The 23,420-nt window shown below is 38.6% G+C and overlaps 1 protein-coding gene and 1 long non-coding RNA gene across 2 annotated transcripts; both read right to left on the bottom strand.

The window, feature by feature from the left end:
* Window positions 1–635: 635 nt before the first annotated feature.
* On the bottom strand, window positions 636–7,130 carry LOC101686564. Its single transcript, XR_199685.3, has 3 exons — window positions 5,619–7,130; window positions 3,693–3,804; window positions 636–3,283 (listed from the first exon to the last, which is right to left on the bottom strand). It is a non-coding gene; the product is annotated as an uncharacterized LOC101686564 (long non-coding RNA).
* A 1,316-nt stretch (window positions 7,131–8,446) lies between these two features.
* Window positions 8,447–19,380, bottom strand: LIN7C (lin-7 homolog C, crumbs cell polarity complex component). Its single transcript, XM_004755890.3, has 5 exons — window positions 19,274–19,380; window positions 15,887–16,005; window positions 15,098–15,169; window positions 12,812–13,021; window positions 8,447–12,205 (listed from the first exon to the last, which is right to left on the bottom strand). Exons 1-5 carry the CDS (start codon window positions 19,308–19,310, stop codon window positions 12,050–12,052), a joined length of 594 nt encoding a protein of 197 aa, XP_004755947.1. The 5' UTR covers window positions 19,311–19,380; the 3' UTR covers window positions 8,447–12,049.
* Window positions 19,381–23,420: the final 4,040 nt, after the last annotated feature.

Below are 23,420 nucleotides of genomic sequence, written 5' to 3'. Positions count from 1 at the left end.
ATTTATTTATTTATTTGACAGAGAGAAATCACAAGTAGGCAGAGAGGCAGGCAGAGAGAGAGAGAGGAGGAAGCAGGCTCCCTGCTGAGCAGAGAGCCCGATGCGGGACTCGATCCCAGGACCCTGAGATCATGACCTGAGCCGAAGGCAGAGGCTTAACCACTGAGCCACCCAGGTGCCCGGAGACAATGATTTTAGACAACACAGGCAAACTACCAACCGTCTGTAATTTTCATTTGAGAAATGAGCAAAGACAACTATGGAGACCAGATCAATGGTCTTAGACTTTAGGATGATGCCCAAAACGCTATTCTTGGAGTCTGGTCGGCAAACTCTTAGTACTATTTATTAAACTTTTTGCGTCATGTTACTGCTAAAATATATGAACTCTGTTCATAGAACGGAGTAAGTAAGGAAAGTTAAAAAATTTTTCAATATGAAAATGAATAAAAGACCTTGAGGTAAGGTGCCTGGGTGGCTCAGTTCTCAGGCGTCTGCCTTCGACTCAGGTCATGATCCCAGGGTTCTGTGATGAAGCCCTACACTGGGCTCTCTGCTCAGCGGGAAGCCTGCTTCTCCCTCTCCCACTCCCCCTGCCTGCTCATGTACCCTCTCTCACTGTCAAATAAATAAATAAAATCTTAAAAAACAAAAAACAAAAAGACCTTGAGGGGATAGAGAAATATATATATCTTTTCGAGCCCCATGAACTCATGACCTGGGGATCAAGAGTCACATGTTCTACCTACTGAGCCAGTCAGACGCCCTGAGATGAAAGAAACATATCATAGTAACTTGGCCAGTTTGCTCCTTTTATATCAGAATAACACAAACTGTAAAGATTTCCAACATTCTCTGGAATGTTACATGTAGACTGGCCTACTTTAATCTAAACTGTTTATCCCTTAGCAGAGTAGATTCGGAATAAAGAGTTTAGATTAAAGTAGGCCAGTCTACATGTAAATCACCTGGGAAGATGTTTAAAAACTACCCCTCCATTGATTCTGATGTCGTAAGCCTGACATGGGGCTCTGGATTCTCAGTATTTAAAATTTCTTTATTTTAATGTAGTTTCCCACCCAAATTTATGATTCTCTGATAGAAGATTGTGCAAGCGTGGGCCCTTGGAGAAGCAAACACAGATCATAGGATAGCTCATGCCAGACATTTCTTAGGGGAAGTATTTCTGAGGGAAAATGGGAAGAGGAAGGACAGAGGGAGACCTTTTAGAACCATTAGATTGGGACACGGGTTTGACTCCAGGACAGCAGAGAAGGAAGGACAAGAAGTTGGGTGAGTCTTTGAAGTGTAGTTGACAAGGAGAGACCTGGAGGGGATTATGCTAAGGGAAGGGAGTCACGCAGAGAAGACAATTATATGGTTTCACTCTTTTGTGGGACATAAGCAATAGCACTGAGGACTACAAGGGAAGGGAGGGAAATCTGGAGGGGGAGAAATCAGAGAGAGAGAGATGAGCCAGGAGAGACTGTGCACCCCAGGAAGTGGACTGAGGGTTTCAGAAGGGAGGGAGGGGGTGATGGGTACTAAGGAGGGCATGTGTAGTGATGAGCACTGGGTGTTATACGTAACGGATCAATCATTGAACGCTACATCAAAACTAATGATGTACTACTCTGCGGTGGCTAATTGAACATAATAAAACATAAATAAATAAATGCTTTTTGTAAGGGAAGAGAAAAGTGCAGTTCTATCAAGGTTTGGCAAGATCAGTGGGGAGACCCGGAGAGAAAATCACCATCGGAAGAGTCCCTTTGTCTCCTGAGCAAGCCTGCTTTAGCTGTGCTCGGTCCCTGACTGGGTCCAGCCCAGCGAAGATGTGGTAAAGGATTTCTCAGCAGGACTGAGAGAGTCCGTTAGCCTCCCCATAGCCACAGGGGCATTTCCGTGGCAGCCTCACCAAAGAAGGTACGGTAAGGAGTCCCTCCCTTCATGCAGCTTCCAGTCCAACGTAATTTAGGGAATTTAGAAAAGACCTTAAGGCTTGTTGAGTCTCCTGTCTGAGGCTGAAGAATGGGCAAGTGTCTCTGTCACTCTTGGATGCATCAAGTGTCCGCGTACTCACGCCCATCTGTAGCGTCCCTCTCTGAGCAGATGGGCTGTTCAGAAGTTCCATCCTCTGTGGTGCCAAGCTCTTTCTCCTTGATACGTTAAAATACTCAGAAATACAAAGAAATGTGGAGATCATATGTAAAATCCCCTCGTTCAACAGTGAGAAATCGGACCCACAGAGGGTAACTACATTACCCCCGGCAACATACCTGGTGAATGGCAGATCTGGAGCTAATCTGGAGTGCCTGCTCTCTCTCTCTCGGACAAATAAATAAATAAGTAAAATCTTAAAAAAAAAAAAAATAAAAAGATGGATGCTATAAATGGGCATGTGAGTACTCTATAATTGGTTTAATTTGTGTTTTTAATTTAGACGGAAGAGAGAAAAATTTTTCAAAAATGTAGTGTCATGCAAAGCAAGTTAATCTCAAGGCCTCAGATGGTCTTTGGTTTATTTAAGGAACGTGCCATGTCCTCTCTGAAAGGACTTTTCTCTTGATCAAACATCCTGTTTGGGCTCGGGTGAAGATAAGGAAGAGGCTCAAAGCCAAAGACAATTTCCAGTCAACTCGAGTTGTTCGTACGTAGAAGCCCTACAATAATACTACAGGCATCCTTCCTCCGCACAATCCCTGGCAGCCTATAGACCAAATGTAGGTAGACAGTCACATAAGTTGGTGATTTGTACAGATTTGCTCTGTTTTCTTTCAAGGTGTATTTGAGTTTACTCATTTACGTGTTTTGACTTTTATAAAATACATTTAAAGATTAATTTTGCATGTGAAAGAAAAGATTGGGTACTTTGGGTACAAACAAGAGGAGAGGTTATTATCTCGCTGCAGAAAGTCTGCAGAGAGGTCAGGCCTCAGGGCAGGTTGATGTGGCCACTCAGTGATGTCATCAAGAACCTGAGGTTCTTTCTATTTCTTCTCTGTTCTCTCTTCAGTATTGGCTGCAAACTCTGGCAATTCCATGGCTGTGGCGGCAGTTAGGTTCCAGAGAGGAAGATGCTGCGGGTCACACAGGGTCATAGGGAGAACCCAGCAGGGTGGTCCGGAGACAGAAGACCTCAGCAAGCAGAGTGTTTGGGCCACAACTAGATTATAGAACTCAGGAACAGCCAGGCAGAAGACACGCAGAGGGCCCCGTTGAGGGACATGGAGCTTCTGTGTCTTCCTTCTCCAGGGGTGCCGCTGTCCTCATACTGCTCCACCTGTTCACCAACCGGAGAGTCAAATCAATAGATTTTTACATTTTTGGCCTGATCTTTAGTCAGCAAGAACGGTTAGAAATTTCTGAAACAGAAACAGTAGCACTTTGGTGCCATCTTGTGGTGAAATATGAAAAGGCAGGAGGAAACCGACTATCCACATAGAGTATAATCAATCCGTGAGGTTCTCCCCATTTACAGAAAGGAGGTAAGAAAGGGGGGTGTGTGAGTGTGTGTGTGCACGTGCTATTGCCTCCTTCCCTCCTTAATAATATTTAAAATGAAAATATTTATAAAAATTCCAATATTTCCAATATTTGCAAATTTTAAAAATGGTTTACATTATGGTTTAAAATTTTGTTTTGTTTCCAACCATTCTTCTCATACAATTATTTATATGTTTATGATTTACCTTGCTGTGGGGACATCACACCTTCTAGGTTTAAATTCTCAGTGTCTACTTCTGCTTACATGCATGGAAGCATTCATTCTATGCAACATGGCATGATGATCCAAGCTCTAATCTGGGAAAAAGAAAGAGGCATTTTTGTCTTGGCTCTGCCCATATCCGTCTAGGGAGTGACCGAGCTGTGCCCTTGCAGGATGGAAAGATGAGAGCTGAGCCATGGTCCAGACTAGGTTGATGCATTTGGCTAATTTGAAGAAGCATTTACTTCTTCTTCTTCTTCTTTTTAAAGATTATTTATTTATTTGTCAGAGAGAGAGAGAAAGAGAGAGATCACAAATAGGCCAAGAGGCAGACAGAGGCAGAGGGAGAAGCAGGTTCCCTGACGAGCAAGGAGCCCGATGTGGGACTCGATCCCAGGACGCTGGGATCATGACCGGAGCCGAAGGCAGCCGCTTAACCAACTGAGCCACCCAGGCGTCCCAAAGCATATTTACTTCTGAAGCCTAGATATATGTACTTGCCCGGTCTTTAATAGAAAGTAAGCTCTATGAAGCAAGGGCTTCATTTTGTTCTCTATTGTATCCGTATCCCCTAGACCGTAATTGTCCCATGGTAGACATTCAACAAATATTTGTAATATGAGTAAAAAATGAAGAGGACATTTTGGTACCCATCTGCCAACTCATTTGTCTTACTTCCTGCCATATTCAGAGCCATAATGGGGGAAAAGCAACCCTGTTTATTGAGCCCTGTTGAAAACTCAAGTCCCCAGACAGGCACATGGATAGCTTCTGCAGTTCACACCATGCAGGTTTCTCTTCAAATGCCCATGTCCTCAGAGAGACCTTTCCTCACTTGCTAAAAAAGCATTCTTTCATATTATTTTCTCAACAAATATTGTCTATGTGCCAGGTACTATTCCCAGCTCTGGATATAGGACAGTGAACAAAACGGAATCCTGCCGGCCCTCAACAATTATGATCTTGGGGAGGGAGTGGGCTGACAAGATAGACAAATACAGATCAGCAGAGGGTGAAGGAGATTCCAGGCAGAGGAAAGAGCAAGTGTAAAGGCGTGTCATGTTTGGAGACACAAGAAGGGTGGCAAATAGAGGGAGCTAACATAACTTTCTTTGCTATCTTCCATGAACAGGACCTGGCACACTAATGGAGTGAGGGATTGATGAAGATATTATCCCTATAGTATTACGGTCCTTCCTGGACCATTTGTTTTAACATCAAGATCAGCTGACAAACTGTTGCTTTTTTATGGTTCCAAGGTAAATAAATTCTTGATCTAACTGGGAATCATGGAAAGTAAACCAATTCAACAAGGTAGAACAAACCACAGTACTGTTTCAGGCACCATGCTAGGTTAATGAGAGTGGTGATCCTTCTTGCTGCCATGAACTAAAATTCTAACGGGGAAAACACAATGAAGTGCATACTCTAAATAAGGCATTGCCACATTAACAGAGGATGAGGAATGTATCTTTGAGTGAACAGAAGCCTTAACAGAGGTGACTTCAGTTTAAACCTGAATGGGGAGCAGCAGCCAGTTTAATCCTGAATGGGGAGCAGCAACCAGAGAGAGAACCTTCTGGCAACAGGCCTTTGGTGTGGGGTCAAGCAAGCGGAGCAGGGGGAGGAGATGAGGCCTGAGAGGAAGTGGGGAATGAAGTGGGCAGAAACTTTTCAATCACAGCAAGGCGTTCAGATTCTATCCTAAGTACAATGAAGAGTTTTCGGGATGGAACAACACAACTGGTTCTGGCTGCATCCATGCTTTTCAGTCAGGCATGTGGATGCTAAGGAGCCAGTACAAACCTTTACAGGGTGAAATCCCCCTGGCCAAGGGCCAACTCTCATCATGTTCCACCTGGGGCAAGGGCTGCTATACAAAGTTTCGTCTCAGTGCTAGATCTTTTACCTCTGCCAACTCCTACAGAAGTCCTTGAATTGAGAAAGATGCAGCCAGGCAGCAACTGGCAGCCCTAAAGAAAGGAAAAACAAAGTTCTGAGCCGTTTCAGATAGCCCTTTGGAGGTACAAGCTCAACAGAGCTGCATGGGAGTCTAAGGAAGCGTCAAACAGAAAACAAAAGAACCCGGCATTCCCCCACTCCAGAGGTGAGAAATCTTCCCCTGGTCAAAACCACTTCTACTGACACCTTTTTATCACACATGGGGAAAGTCATATTCAACTTTGCTTCTGTACCTATTTTTGGTAACTAATGCCATCAAAACATGGATTCTCTTACACACGAGTTCTCTCGGGTTGCTGAAACAAAGTACCACAAACTGGACTGGGTGGCTTAAGTAAGAGAAATTTATTCTCATGGCTCCGGAGACTAAAGTCCAAGATCCAAGTGTGTCTGCAGGTTTGTCTCCTGTGAAAGAGAATCTGTGAAAGGACTGTGAAAGAGAATCTGGTCATACCTTTCTACTGGTTCCTGGAAGGTTTGCCAGCAATTTTTGGTGTTCTTTGGCCTATAGAAGCATCACCCCATTCATCTGCCCATGGTGTTCCCCGCGTTGTATTCAAATTTCCCTTTTTTTAAAAAAATTTTTAATTTTTTTAAATAAACATATAGTGTATTTTTATCCCCAGGGGCAAATTTCCCTTTTTTAATGAAAATACCAGCCATGTTGGATTAGGCTCCCCCCTCGCTTTAACTGGATGACCTCTGTAAAGACTCCATCTTCAAATTAGGCCACATTCTGAGGTACTGGGGGTTAGGACTCCAACGGATCTTTTTTGGGAGGCACACAATTCAATCTGTAACACCTTAAGATGCAAAATCAAAGTTAGATGGCATTTAAACTCTGGGCTCAAACCTACATCAAGTAAGAGATACCAGAAACACAAATTTCCCCCTATTTCATGTCGATTGCACTTTTTGCCAAATAAAAAAAACTAAAGGTTTGAGTTTTTGAAACTGATTAGAATTACTTTCCAGAACTGCCAAATAAGAGCAAAGTAAGGGGAACTTATCAGCAACCAATGGCTAAATTTTCTTTTTATCCCCCTGGTTACAATTCTGGAGATTGTAACAAATTAAGATTTCTTCCACACTTCCTCCTCTAAAGAAAACATAAAAAAAAGAAAAAAGAAAGCCTTTTTATAGGACCAAAATATACCTCTGCAAGTTGATGAGTATTAGGAGAGCTCTCACACCTAGCTTGTTGATATAAAGCACATTGTCCTTTAAAAAAAAATTAAATTGATATAATAAAATTTACAAATGGGTTCTATATGAATTTATCATTTGCTTACCATATGAAGTAAATCTTAAAAATCCCAGTAGGTGGAGGTTATCTGCCACCAAATAAGTGAACAAAAAACTGGGTCACCACTTCATTAATTAAAATGAGAGTAATTAACAATAGTGAGTATTTTATTTTATTTTTTAAAGATTTTATTCATTTATTTGACAGAGAGAGATCACAAGTAGGCAGAGAAGCAGGCAGAGAGAGAGGAGGAAGCAGGCTCCCTGCTGAGCAGAGAGCCCGATGTGGGACTCGATCCCAGGACCCTGAGATCATGACCTGAGCCGAAGGCAGCGGCTTAATCCACTGAGCCACCCAGGCACCCCAACAATAGTGAGTATTTTAAAACCAGAATTGAATGATTTAGAAAATCGGTATTCTAGCTTATTGGTATTTTGAAGAAACTGAATGCTAACAGTAAGTGCTTTTTGTTGTATCCCTTGTGGCTTAACACATCTTCATGCATTTTAAAAATACACAATGCTGAATTATGCCTTTTATATGTCTGACACCCATTCCAGCAATCCATGGTTTCTAGAGCTAGGTCATATCCTTCCTACAAACTGCTTTTTTTTTTTTTTTAAACTGCTTTTTTGATTAAACAAATCCCTTACTTGAACTTAGTGTGATTTTGATTTTGAATGTGGCCTTAATCCTCCACCCCCCAAGCCCCACCAATTTTAGAATTCCATTAGCTCTTTGATCCAAGTGGACAGAAATTTGAAAATTCCTTATGAATCTTATTCCTTATGAAGTTTTCAAACATAATTTTTACTTATTTATCTTTAAAGATTTTATTTATTTGAGAGAGAGAGACAGAGAAAGCACGAGGGGGGAGGGTCAAAGCAAGCAGCAGGCTCCCCCCTGAGCACGGAGCTTGACGTGGGACTGGATCCCAGGATGCCGGGATCATGATCTGAGTGGAAGGCAAGACGCCCAATTGACTGAACCACCCAGGTGTCCTTCAAGCATAATTTAAATGCTGTTTCCTCACCATCAAAAGTAAGAACTTGCTAATTTTAATTATGTGGTCACATATCTTCCTTCAACTACTAAGTTCCCTTAAGCTTTTATATGCAAATAATAGCAGACACAAATAGCACTCACTTCACCAGGCACCTTTTTCAGGGCTTGACAGATAACGACCAGTTACAGGCATTCTTATTACACATGACAGGTGAGGAACTAAGGTCCAGAGAACTAACTTCTGTTAAGATTACACAATAATGGTGAGTCTGGGATTCACACCAGGGTAGTGAGCCTGTACACACTGTGCCGTCAATCACATGCCATACTGCCTCTCTCAAAATAACACAAGAGAATTTTTTCTGTAGTTATATTTTATGAAAGACCAAACAAAATATAGGAATTCAAAGGTTCACTCAATAGTAACTACCATACATTATGCTTTTTACCTTATGTAAAAGTTATTTTATACAGAGCTTTCAGAAACACATTTATTGTAGAAGTTATACCAATTTTTTAAAAAAAATCCAAATAATAGGAACATAATACAAATTTATTTTAAATAAACCTTAGAATCAGGATTAACTTGGTAAATGAAGTCATCTATTGAAAAAGTGTTAAATCCATTTGGGACTTACTTCCTTGCCTCAAACCAAAGAATTAAAGTAGAAGCAAACTATCTGCTGATATTTTTAGAAACTATGTCCAGGTACAAATTAGTTTGGAAGTTCTTGAAAATTAATGAGCAGGCAAATTGGTTTTCTCTGCTATTTAACCATTACAGAACTACAATAACCACTGAAGAAACACTATTAGTGGAATTCTGGACAATAGAAAGTATAAGACACCAGACTGTTAGGAGAGACAACAAAATTTAAGTTAGAAAATTCATAAACATATATTTATTGGAAATACAATTACCAGAGTCCTGGATATTTCAGTGATCATTCCACATTATAAAATATTCATAACATGTATTCTTTTAAGTCTACACCAAGTCATGCTGACATTCTTTTCAGAGAAGCCATAGCCGTTTCTTCTATTAAATGCTATAATATTCATTTAAATTGTAAACAAAGTACTTGAGCCAAACTACTTAAGTACTTGAGAAAAATAATTAAAAAATTTAGTAGAGGAAGACAACGATTTTTTAAAAACACATCTGAATTACCAAACCCCAAAGAACCAGGCCATTACAATCTAGTATACTAACAGATAAAGCGGCCATATGAAGACAGCACATAATTATCAATGACAGTATTTCTCACCTGCAGTTTTTAAACATGCTTTCTCAACTAATAAACATTTATTTTTGTTAAGGTTTAAAGGCAAAAGGGGCAGAAAGATGACAGACATTAAAATTTTAAACTACTGGCAGATTTAAAAAAAAGATAAAAGATAAACTGTAATTACTTCCCAAATAAGGAATGCCAAGTATCTTTTATTCTTAAAGAAATTACTAAGGAAGATACTCAATTACTATATTTGCAGCTACTTAAAGGTAGCCGTAATTTGAGTTATTCTACTCTGATACTTCCAAACAGAATCCAGTGTAATTAGAGCATTTTATAAAGAGGAAAACAAGCAGTTTTCTACCCTAGATGTCCTTTAGAACTACCTGGGAAGCTTAAAAAATTAAGTATCTGGCTGCACCCTCAAAGATTCTGAACTTACTTGGTATGGAATGGAAGTCCTGTAGTGCTACTTCTTAAAAGCTCTGCAGGGCGTTCTAATGTGCAGCAAAGGCTGAAAACCACTGAATCCACCCCTTTTGAAATACCAAGAAATTAGATGGAAATTGGGTAGTTTATAATTTACAAATAAGAAAACTTATTATATACTTATAATGTGCCTAGTTACGTTCATGAATCATACATTTATTTATAAGATGACAACTCCCTTCATTCCCTCACTATATACTAGACCACTACTGTACATCATTGCCACTGAACGACTGTATTTTTCTATGGTCAAGATTTAAAATTCCGGGATACACTGTGAAAACTGCATTAACAAAAACAAACTACTGCTACTCATGCTCAACAGGAGCAAGCAAAACTACTGTATTTGGCTCCTTTAAGCTATCTTTATTTTAAGAATTATAAATAAGTGCCAACCCACACAACGAACAGATTGTGGATTACTGTAGAAGGAAAAAAAATAGCTTACTCAACTTACTAAGTTTCAACACCAAAAAAGATTGAATTTGGCTGAAAGTTCTGAAACAGCTGAGATACTGAACCAGGAAGCTATAATTTATAATGAAATGTTGACACACCCTTAAAAGCTACTACAGCTGTAGCTATACTAAAATAAGATTTTTCAGGATTTACTTACCCTGTAATGCAAGAATACGAGCATAATAATATTACTGTTTTTATATGCACCAATATCTCTCTTTAATATGTAAAGCTCTACAACAAATACCTCTAATAATTTTACAATTAAATTAAGTCCATAATTCTACACTACTTTGGTCTCAACATTTTAAAAACATCAATTAATTTTGAAAATACACAATTTAACAACATGATCCTATCAATACAAGCACGTTTTGTAGTGGACTAAAGACACATTCAACCATGCAATCCAGTGTTCAATACCTAAATGATAAATAACAATGCTGATTGACTTATTCTGAAAATCATTGAAAACTGGAATAATCTTGTTAAGACTCACAGTGCTCACAAACATGCAGAAAAAGGTATACATTTCTATTCTTCCAGAAGGAATGTTACAAAATGCCCACTTTTTACACAGGGTCAGTAATTAGGATAAATTCCTTATACATTTCAACCCATTATCTTCTTTTTAGCATCTGTCACTTTAAATTCTTAAAAACCATACAAACGTTCCTATAAGTTGTGACTGAAAATGAACTTCAACTCTTAATTTCCACCTTGAAAAAGACCTCAGTCATAGTCCTACACTAGTAGCTGCCTTTCAGTTAAAGAGTGACATCCAGTGGACAAATGAAAGTATCTCTCACAATTCCCATCATTTGAATCAAAGATCACATCTCTGAATTCAACCATCTCAGTATGAATAAGTTCCTACTCATTTTGACTTAAGAGTCTGCAGATCCTTATGAATATATCATCTCATAATTTCTATGTATCTTAAGTATATCCTTCTATCTTCTTCCTACTTAAAACCAATTCTTATGTTGAGCTAGTTAAGAGTGTGTAACCCTTGAGGCTAGTGAGGTTGAGTATTCCTTTATTTTGCTTCTGCTATTTACCAGAACGAACTAATTGGCTCATCTCTAGGAATGGAAACACCAAAATATAAGAAATATATTTAAATAAAAATGAACAGTATTAAAAGAATTTGCAAAAGATGAAACCTGAACCTGTTTTTGCATTTGTAATTTAAGATATGTTGTTGAACATAAATAGGTATAATCAGTAATATCCTCTTGCCTCACTGCTCAAATATTATGAAATATATATTTTAGCAATGATTGTTTCAGTGTTTAAAAACTTTTATAAATCAGTATAAATGAATATTCATTATACGTTATGTTTAAATAAAAGTAAAAAACTTCTACTCTGCTGCGTTATGATTTACCACTGATTATATATATTATGTGTGTGTTCAAAGTACAAAATGCAGCAGTGCTGTGAACACTGATAGTGTAATGAACTGCTGTAGCTGAGACTGTTAACGTTTAATTTCTTGGAAAACCATAAAGAAATTTTACAGGTTAAAAAAAATAGAGTAAGCAAAAAAAAAGAATTGGAGAACTGTTATTTTTAAATAAGCAGCCAAATGAAGAAAACTTTTTTTTCCTAAAAAAAGATTAAGAATGTAAAAGTACATTTTAATATTAAAAAAGCATTTTTAAAAATCTATAACAACTTTATGACAAAATCTGCATTTGAAAAAGGCCTGTAAAAACAGCAGGACAGAATTGCCCTCATCACCTTTCACTTTTTCTTGTCAGAAAAGTGTATGCATCTCTGGAACCACAACAATGTTAAAATAGGTGTTTATAAAATGGCAAGGAGGATTTCGCAGGAAGTTTCTGTTTCTTTTTTACAATCATTGGCATTGCGGCCATCAGTAGGTCACAAGTAAAACTTTTCTAGCTAAAAGCAAAATGGAATATAAAGTTTTGAACTGCATTAGGTCTGTTGCCTGCGTTTCGCTGATCTCATTTTTTCAAAGCGTGACTCCATTTCTTCTAGGACCTTGGGTGTATATCGTACTACTAATTTAACCTTTCCCTGAGCTGCTTTCAGCAGTTCTACAGCTTTTTCATGATGTTCTCCTTCAACGCTCTACGAAAAAAATAGACATGAACACACATACAATTAATATTCAGGTTTTGTTAGGTAACTCAAAACACAAAATGTTTACAATACATATAAGTAAAAAAGTTTTAATGTATCATCTCAACACAACAAACCTATGAGATAATCTGGCTTTATCATTTTAATCCATGTGAAATCTTCTGCTAAAATAGTATTGTTTGTAGTCCAGGAACTGGTTTTTAAGTTCCAAATAATTACTCCTAATACCAATTTATTTGCCGTATTATTTCACTAAGTCAGAATTAAATTAAGCAATGGCTCTACTATAAGACTAAAACAAGGGCAGACTTTTATTAATTAATGTACTTCTTTAACTACTAGAGAGCTTAATTATTTCATAAAAATCACACGAAGCATTGCAAATTTACATTGGAAAAGCAGCAAAACACACTTAAAATGCCTTAAAAAGTATCTGTGTCCTAAGTAGTACTGCCCAGGATTCTCCTAAGGGATTTCTGAACTACAAAGCTTCTTTGGTTCTCCCTCACCCCCACCATCTTGTTTCTAGAACTCAAATACACCCCCAAGTGGTTACAATGCATTACTACAAATAGAAATAAAATTCATCCATACCACTCCATTAACAGAAAGGAGTTGATCTCCCCGCTTGAGGCCCCCATGTCTATCAGCAATTCCACCTGGAATTATTCGAGATATATAGATTGGAGAGTTTTGTTCTTTGCCTCCCATAATATTGAATCCAAGGCCTTCTTCTGTTTTTGGTAGCTCAACAACACGAGGATGAGAATGTCCTTCGCTGGCAGCAAATGCAGCCACAGTAGCCTCAAAGAAAATTTTACATATTTAAAAATGTGAACTTTATTTGTTTCAGTTCTTTTGTCTCTTTTTAATTTTTTTTATTTTTTAAAGATTATATTTATTTATTTGACATGAAGATAGAGCGTGAGCACAAACAGGGGGAATGGCAGAGGGAGAAGGTCCCTGCCGACAAGGAGCCTGATTTGGGACTTGATCCCAGGAGCCTGGGATCATGACCTGAGCCAAAGACAGATGCTCAACTGACTGAGCCACCCAGATGCCCCTTTTTGTCTCTTTTTTATTTACTTTTGATGTGTGCATGCTCACAAATTCACTGGGAGTTAGGAGAAGATAAAACTAGGTGCATGGGGTTTTAGAGATGATGACTAGAAAGCACACCCTGAATCTATATAGGAGGTATTAAGATTGATTAGGTCACTCAGCCACCCAGTGTCCAGAACTTCTGAGCAGCAATAGGCAAGCAGGCTTGCCTGGCATATGAACACTGGAGCACTTTAACAGAAAACTCCTCCCCAGCATGCCAGCAGCCCTGAACTTGGGGCTCAAGAGCCCGGCACCTTCAGGAGTTTTTGTACAAGCACAACCTACATACATAATAATCTGTAAGGAGATAAGTGTTCTTACACAGTCATTTGGGCTGCTGTAATATGTAATAAATGACAAATTAAATAATTCACTGCTGAGAAAAAGATGGGTACAGACAACCGTGAAATTTTTTGTTGCTTTAGTTAACTACCCAGTTACTACTAAAATCCCACAGAAGATGAAACAAAGTCACATCTTCTTCAAAACTTTCAAATTTAGACTAATCTACATTAATTCTAACACAAAGTTGAGATTTGCTTCATTCTGCTTTTAAAGGTAATGAAGTAATCTGGTACCATTTTTCATGACAGATCAGGGTACATGAGCAAAAATGGGAAGAAGGAGGAAATCAAGATCTACTGAATATCACTAGGTTCCAAGGTCTGAAAGAATCTGTTTTAGATAACAGAACTAAGGTCCAGAAATTCAGTAAGCCATGAAGGTCATAAAACTAAGGAATTTCAAGCCAAGTTTCTATACTTTTATAGCAAATGGTAGATATCTGATAGGCTTATTTTGAAAACTAACAGAGTATCGTTCTCTCTCTCTCTCTCTTTTAAAGATTATTTATTTATTTATTTATTTGACAGACAGAGATCACAGGTAGGCAGAAAGCCCGATGCATGGCTAGACCCCAGGACCCTGGGATCATGACCTGAGCCGAAGGCAGAAGCTTTAACCTACTGAGCCACCCAGGCACCCCTAACAGAGTATCTTTCAAGTTGCACTAAACTGTCTCAAATACAGAGAAAGACATTTTTTAATGCTCTTCCAAACTGTATCCACATGTTTAAGTGTTTATATTCAACAAAGAATCCAATATTTCCTTTTATGGACCAATAACTAACAAGACAAAAGTACTTGCTAATGAGTAAATCTAATATAAGTCCCCTAATGCTGATATTTATTTTAACAAAACATGCTAGACATTGAGGTCAATGCTAGAAATATCAGAGGAAAGCACTGGGACAGAAAAGTACATAAAACCTACCATATGCAGCTCTGAGGAGGTAACCTACTAACAACATCACCCCGTATTTGCGGAGTTAAGCTGAAGGTGAAAAGCAAAGAGCAACCTGCAGGAGTACCCAGTCCTACCATTTGCTGTTTGTGTGGTCTGAGAAAAATAATCTAATCTAATGTTTCCTCACTGATAAAATCAGAATAATATATACCTCAGAGTTTTGATGAAAATTTACATAATGATATATGTATATTATATATAACAACGGTGTATTACATGTGCATTATTATTTTTGTGCAAGTGTATTTTTAATGCATTATCTAAACCGTATAATGAAGTATTCCTTGCAAAGCCAATAAAAAATGTCTTATCCTTGTATGTGAGACAAGTTTAGTGTGGCTTGAAAGATACTCTATGTTAGTTTTCAAAACAAGCCTTTCAAATATCTAATAATTACATATTTTAAAACTTTCATTTATGATGAATTCTCTCACTTTTACTAAATAACAAAAAACAAAAACAAAAATTACCTTTGCAGTTGCATTAGCTCTCACTTCAGGACTGCTACTGATGTCCACAGTCTCGTAGACATGTTCATATACCTGTAAAACCCAATATCATCATGATTTAAAATCTCAGAATATACTACATTTGAGTTCTAAGTTAATTTATTTATTTATTATTTTTTTTTTTTAAAGATTTTATTTATTTATTTGACAGAGAGAAATCACAAGTAGATGGAGAGGCAGGCAGAGAGAGAGAGAGGGAAGCAGGCCCCTGCTGAGCAGAGAGCCCGATGCGGGACTTGATCCCAGGACCCTGAGATCATGACCTGAGCCGAAGGCAGCGGCTTAACCCACTGAGCCACCCAGACGCCCTCTAAGTTAATTTATTAAGCGTGTTCAAGTTTTAGGCAAAGTTATGCCATCTTGGTAAAATGTTTTTCTATTAAAAATTCCAAAAAATGAAAAGGTACAAAGTTCCAGTTATAAAATAAATATGGACATGAAAAGTATAGCATTGGGAATATCTTAGTATTGTAATAACATGTCTGGTGACAGATGAGGACTACACTTATTGTGGTGAACACTGAATAATGAACAGAATTGCTGAATCAACATGTACACCTGAAATTTATGTTACATTGTATGTTAGCCATACTTCAACAAATTTTTTTTTTTTTTCAAAAAATGAAGAGGGATAGGTTCTAATATTTTTCTAAAGTTTGTTTTCTTAAGAACTTCTGAACCCAAATTTCACAGTATTATGTTATACCTAATTAACTCAGGCTTTTGGTAAATTTAATACCATTTACTTACCTCTCTTACAGCATTGCAGAATTCACTTTGAAGGACTCTTTGTAAAGCCTGAAGTTTCTGTGGTGGTACCTCTCCACTTCTTTGCAGTTTTTCCAGTAACTCAATTGCTCTACAAATATCTAGAGTTAAACAAACAAACACTGACAGATGATTTTCTCTGAAGATTTTTTAAATGCCTCGTAACAAGATTCAGTCCCCAAGGATTAACCAGAAAAATGTAGAATATGGAGAAAAAAACAAAACATAAGAGCATGAGTTTGTGTGTTTGGTGGGGGGAAGGAGGGTTGTGAACACACATTAAGAGGGAGGAAATGCAAAATCTGAGAATGCTTTTATGCAATTATGAACCTAATGTTGCACACATAAGATCTGAAAAACAGTATCTTTGAAAAGATGGAGGAAAACTGAATATAAAATATTAAATGTCACAGGAAAGGACAGGTGTTCAAATGTGACAGATACATGAACTGTATTGCTTCAAAATGCTGACAGTTCTTTCTGGAACTAGTTAGACAATTAAAATTTATCTATCACTATTAGTGATCAAAGCACAGAGGAGTGAAAGGACTGTGTGCTAATGAAATTCCTTTTCATTTCCCAAAGAAAACTATAATTTATATGTGGATATGAGCCATTCAGTAACAGACACAGTTAGTGGCAGGGACAGTTAAAACAGTGGTATAAAGGAACAAATTAACTGTGGTCTGCTTTCAGCTTATAATCATTAACACAGTATTTTAATTAAGATAGGCTCAATCAAATACATATGTTCACAAAATAGAAAAATAAAAAGTTTTGTCAATCTGGCCTCAATATTAGCTGTGTGAGCTTGGGCAAGTTATTTAATGTCTGTGCCTCAGTGTTTCTGCTGTAAAATGAAGTTAACAGTACTTCCCTATAAGATGTACTTGACCAAAAAAAAAAAAAAAAAGACTTACCTGACAAAACCAAAAAACACATGTCTGACATGTAGCAAGCATAACTGTTAAGTTACCTGGATGTCAATTAATCACAAGAAATATTAAGGGGTTGTACAGATTTACACAAATATATTAAGCATGTTAGGAAATTCTCATTGGGAAGTGTAAGAATATTTTATGAAAATTAAAAAATGTTACAAGATTCAGTTATACTGGGGCGCCTGGGTGGCTCAGGTTGGTTGAGCATCTGCCTTAGGCTCAGGTCATGATCTCTGGGTCTTGGGATGAGCCTTGCGGTCATGTGCCGTACTTAGCAGGGCACCTCTCTCAAATAAATAAATAAGATCTTTTATAAAAAGACTGAGTCATGTTTAAAGCACTGTTAGTAACTGACTCTATTTTTTTTTTCTTAACTGTTTTTGTACCCCAGGAGGCTAGAGTACATATTACTTTATTATTCTTTGCCTCCTTCTGAAAGGAAAAAGCTCTAAACTTTGTATTATACCACAAGTCTGAAACTTTTTCCTTATAGAATTAATATGGCCTTCTTTGTGTATGCAACTGCAAAACTAGGAATAAATGTAGTGAAAAAAGAAGTAGATTTTCAATTTCAGGTAATAAAAGCTTAAAATGATGTCAATCAAATGCAATGGAATCAGACTTTCCCCATTCTGATAACCCACCCCTAGGATGACTGGTGAATACAGATTGTTGGTTAATGGATTCTTTTAATTTACAAGTTATGATATGTAAGCTACATAAATATTTTGAAGTAACAAAAAATCTTTACTGAGCCTAAACTGTATCCAATACATGCTTAAATGTATTCCACTGAATCATGTTTTGATTATTTAGAAGACACTCAGAACTTGATCATATGCATTAATTTTAAATTGTAGGACTGTTGGGAGTGTTTGTTAATAGAGTTTGTTATTAAACCAAGTTCTAAAGAAAACAGGTGATGTAATCTTTCTTATCCTGCTAAATGGCAACCACTACCAATTCATCCTACTAAGCTGCTGAGCATTCTATTATAGGACTGAAAAGAACTCTGAAAAAGGGGGGGGGGGGAGTCATGACTACCAAAACTAAATGCCAGAGGTGAAGTTTCACACTTTGTGCTGCACTTAAAAATACAAAAGACCGCCAACATGTTAGAATCCTGCAACTGGCTTTCAAAGAAAAACACCTACTCCTCTGTTCACAAGGAACAGAGTTGTTCCCACCTTCAAAGCACAGTGCCATTGTGCTCAAGAGGAAGATGTCACAGTCTTAGGCCTAACTTAGTAAGTCTTCCCAGAGTAGCTACTCCTCTGTCAAAAATGATTCCTTAATGGTCTGGTGGGCAGGAGGGAAACAGTATCATTTATAAAGAGACTTACAAATAGTGAACACCGTAAGGAATTAATAATGTTAAGTGAGCATCTGTGTGAAGGTATGAGGAAAGAGGTTTCTCTACGTACAGTAATTCCAAAAAATATATTTCTTCTTGGGGTAGAAGTTACTTAATATTCAGGCTGTAACTGCAAATGTTAATATTTCGAAGATATTTACAATCGCCACCCTTTATTTTGTTTACTACTAGTACTCAAAACGTTCAGTTTGTTTTTCGCTTACCAATAACTTCTAATACTGGTGTGTCAAAGACATGCTTGGTCTGGGGAAGGAAAGAGTGGAATGCTGAAAATATGGAACAGGAGCCCGAAAGGAGCATAGCCATGTACTGTCACTAGCTCTTCCGTATCTAATTACTCAGCAGAACAGATTTTACTCTCTTGACAGTCTGCTCTAAAAAGCAAGCAACCAGCCAGTTACCAGTGTTAAGATCTGTAAAGAGGGAATAAGACTATACGTTCGGTATTTTACAGCCTACCAATTCCAACTAGTTATGTAACCTTCTTCCCAAGACCAAATCAGCAGAATGGTTTTTAAAGCACCTTCTCCGTGCTTGGGAGGGGCACCAAAGCCAGGAAGTCGCCCGAAACAAACACAAGTGAGGCCGTGGTAAAAATAAAGTCGGAGTTCGTGCGTAAATATGGATTCTGGTAAATGCGCTGTGTGCCTGGGAGGTCTGCGATGTGTGAGTGAAGGCGGGGACACCGGATTTGTGCGGGCAAAAATAAAGCCAGTGACTGCGGTTGGTCCCAAATGGGCTTGTGATGTTGGCTTCTGGGCGCCCCGTCTGCTGTGCGCACCCAAGGAGCGCGTGTGCGGCGTGTGTCTGCGAAGGCGGACAGGTGGTGTTTAACTGTACTGTGCCCCGGCATAGTCCATGTGAACAGAGCAGGGGTCTAAGTATCAGTCAAGGGACCACAAGCGCCCTCCCAGGGGCCAAGCGCAGCGACTTCGGCGCCAGGGACAGCCTGGATCCAGATCTTGAAACCTGGGTCGCCCCTCCTCCCCTCCGGCAATACGGCACTCTTTCACTCCCGCCGCCCACCTCGGTCTCGGCCTTGGCCGTACTCACCCCTCTCCAGCCGCACAGGTTCCCCCAACGCCGCCATCTTCTCCCTTTGCCTGCAGACCCACAGGAAATGACGACATAGGGTGCGGTGGAGAGGCGGGGCTTAGCGGGAGCTGGAAGGCGACGGATTGACAGTATCGCGAGAGTAGGACGGTAGTGGGGGCGATATAGGAGCAGGGATCTTGGCGATGGTCTTGCGCAGGGTAGGAAGCGGTCCTGTGGCTAGCGGATTCCCCGGTCTCCGAAGGCGAAGAAGCACCTTTCCTGACTCTTGCTGCCTGCCTCGGACTCCAGCCTTGTCCCACTCGCTTGGAACTTTTGGCTCCAAGTGAAGTCTGGCTTCTTGTCCTGGTTTGACCAGAAATAGCTGTACGAGTCTGGACTCCTTACTTAATCTCTTTTGGCCTCAGTTTCCCAGTCTGTGAGACGAAAAGGGCCTATCTCCAAGCTTTTTTCCACTCTTAAACTTCGGGATTCGGTGACAACGTGTGTAACGGGATAAATTCTCTTTTTGTGGCAGCATCCCTTTAATTTTAAAAATCAAGGCATAAGTCTTCCCTGCAAATCTGTTTGAGAGTAAGGATGTTAAAGTACAAAAATGCATGAAACACCTGGCGAGCAAGAGAACAAGGCACTTTGGTGCAACCACAAAAGAACAATTTAAAAAAGCAGATCCAAAGTCTTAGTAAATGAAATAGGAAGCAAATTTTCTTAATGCATTTCTTAGGGCTGCTTCTGAAAATTAATGAACCAAGAAAAAAAAACAACCTAGTACTTAACTTAAATGGAATATTAATTTGCTCAATATTTAGATCACACTGACATTCATTTAAGCCATAGGCTCTGTTGTTACTGTGTTAGGTGCTTTCATATACAAGTTTGTTTTTATTTTTTTAAGATTTTTTTTTTTAAATTTATTTATCAGAGAGAGAGAGGGAGAGAGCGAGCACAGACAGAATGGCAGGCAGAGGCAGAGGGAGAAGCAGGCTCCCTGCCGAGCAAGGAGCTGGATGTGGGACTCGATCCGAGGACGCTGGGATCATGACCTGAGCCGAAAGCAGCTGCTTAACCAACTGAGCCACCCAGGCGTCCCTCATATACAAGTTTTCAACACTTCATGATAGGATTGTTTTAACAACTTCCTGGTCATGTCCTGCCCACTCGTTCCATTCAAGTATAATGTTTTCTTCTAATCCATCATGAATGTCATCATTGGGCTCTTTTCCCCTTGAACCCTGATTTCTTCATTAAAGGTTTCTCTTCAGAAACTTGCAATGGTTCCTCCCTTAACCCCCATTTCTCATTTCTAAAGACTTGCATGCTCCGACACTTGAAAGTTATCCATCTAATCTCATTTCTCATTATCCCTTGAGTGTAACCACCCCTCCAGTCAGGGTGATATATTCAAAACCATGTTTATTCTTGCTTCCAAGTCTTCACTTACGTTGTTTTTATAGAGAAGGACCTTGCTCATCTCCTCTAATTCTCCAAACCATGTTATACACCTTCAAACTGAACCCATCCTCCTGGTCCGCTGAAGAAATTCCACTTTTTACTAAGCTTCCCTCTCTTCAAAGTGTTCTTCCTTGGTCCCTGATAGTCCTTATATCCTACAGTAGCACTCACGTGATTATCTCTTACTCATTGTTATGCCACAAATATTTTCAAGAAATGTTTGCTAAATGTCTAGTGTCTACCAGGTGTCTTGCTAGGCACTGAGAATGCCTCATGGAACAAGACAAATGTAGACATTGCCCTGATTTCTTCAAATATTTTCTTTTCCCCCTTCCTCCAGCTCCTCTCCTTTGGGGAGCCTACATTCACGTACATTCCATTGTATGGCACTGTCTTACAGCTGACTAGTGCTCTATTCATTTTGTTTTTTCAAAAACTTCTGTTTCCTTTTTTTGACATCTAACATTCTCTTAGTACCAATGGTTCATTTTTCATTTCAGAGGTGATAGTTTTTATCTGTAGCAGTTAAGATTTAAGAGTGTGAGTGTTTTTCTACATTTCCCATGTCCATCCTTACCATGCCCAATCTTTCCCAAAGCCTCTCGAACATATAGAATGCAATTATAATGACAATTTTAATGTTTCTATTTTAATTCTGTCATCTGTGCTATTTCTGGCACTGTTTCTATAGACTGATTTTTCTCTTCATTATGACTCATAATTTCCTGTTTCTTTCATGACCAGTGAGATATATATATAGAGAGAGATATAGATTATCTATATCTATCTCTATCTATCTATAATGCCAGGCATTGTGGGTGCTGGATATTTTTGTATCCCTATGAATATTTTTGAGATTTGTTTTGAAATGCAGATAGGATACTTGAAAATAATTTTGTCCTTTGAGCTTTGTTAAGTGGAACCAGTACAGCCTTTAGTATAGGGCTAATTATGTCCCACTGTTGAGACAATACCGTTCTAAGTTCTTTACCCCATGCCCCATGAATTATGTGATTCTGTTTTGATTGGCAGGACGAGGAACAATTCTCAGTAGCTGGGACTGGGTATTTTTTGCTCCTTTTGGGTGATTCTTTCCTTGTCCTTGGTAATTTCTTCTTCTTTTTTTTTTTTTTAAGATTATTTATTTGAGAGAGAGAGTAGGGGTATTATTTATTATTTATTTGAGAGAGATAGAGAGAGAGTAGGGGAGAGGCAGAGGGAGAGAGAGAGAGAGAGAGAGGAAGCAACTCCTTGCTGAGTGGGGAGCCCGATGACTGATGATGCAGATCTTGATCTCAGGACCCTGAGATCATGACCTGAGCTGAAACCAAGAGTTAGATACTCAACCGACTGACCCACCCAGGCACCCCATCCTTGGTAATTTCTTAACATACATAATCAGCATAAAATTCCAGAATTCCAGGGATAAGTAGAAAATCCTATAAGTTTTCAGACAAAATAAAACGATTGAAAAGTCATATTCTAAGAATTAGGAATCAGACCAGTTACAGATCACTAATTATTTAAGCATAGGAAAGAAAGAAAAAAGTTTTAGTAGCTACTGAGCAGGGAAAATATGAATCAATTAACAATTCATTTGTATTTAATGCACAAAATAAAAGAATCAGTATTCGTGTAAGGAGAGATCCCCTAAAATCCCATTCTGTAATTCACAATTCTCTGACTACTGGAGTTGAGAGACTAGAGTCCAGCTCCTTCACTTTCCAGAAGAGAGGACAGATTGCTGCCCTGTGTCCCAAAGGAGGCAATTGTGAGCACAGAACAGCACAGAGCTATTTGAGTTTTATGCCTCTATCAGGTTATTGACTCATCAGGTTATTAAGACTCACTTCCTAATCAAGAAGTTGCTCTTCCTGTGGAAGAACTCTTTACCTGTTGCTTCCTCATATTATTTTCTGCCTCAGAGGTGGAAAGGAAGACTCAGAATAGGAACTCTGAGTGGAGACAAATCCCAGTGAAAGCTAAATTATGCGAATTTTTCTTCATATGAGGAATTAAAGTCCTAAGTAGGCTGTCGGGTTATGAAAGCATTCTTAACCCAAGACATTGCAAATACAATGCACTAAGACAGCATCGAGTCAGAGAAGGGAGTAGGTGGGGAAAATTGCGGATAGGAGGCTGTCTAGAGAGGGAAAATGGAACATGGAAAGTAACACGAGGAAGCCAGACACACCAAGTGGAGCATCTTACTATTTTTTTTCACATTCTATTGTTTTATTGCCGGTTGAACTATATACAAATAAGCACTACTGTACAGTATAGATATGTAAAAACAGTTATGTCTTAGTACTAAGTAAAATATTGCTCTTAAACGAAGAGTTCTACCAGTACTACTAAAATCCCCATTGTCTTTCTTTTTCTAATAGAGTCCCTGTAATATACTCCTCAGTAAAGTAAAATTTCAGATAAGTGACTTCCTTTATTTGAAGTGAGATATTGTCAAATGTGAAATAGCCTACATGTTTAAATAAACTAAACGATATATAAAAACACTAGTCTCATCAATTCAGCACAGCCATATGGGGAAATCTCTTCAAGAACACCTGTTGAAGAAATATTTTCTTGATTGAAGATCTCAGGTGAAAACATAAAACCCCATCGTGGAGTACCAGAGATCGAAAGTAAAACCCTACTTATTGTTAGGATGAGCTGCAGATTATATTAAAGTGTAAGG

Source organism: Mustela putorius, unplaced genomic scaffold (genome assembly GCF_011764305.1).
Source record: "Mustela putorius furo isolate JIRA1106 unplaced genomic scaffold, ASM1176430v1.1 tig00003859_pilon_pilon_pilon, whole genome shotgun sequence".
In the NCBI taxonomy this organism is placed as follows: Eukaryota; Metazoa; Chordata; class Mammalia; order Carnivora; family Mustelidae; genus Mustela; species Mustela putorius.
The sequence above is the reverse complement of the archived record's forward strand: the minus strand, read 5'-3'. Positions and strand labels throughout refer to the sequence as shown.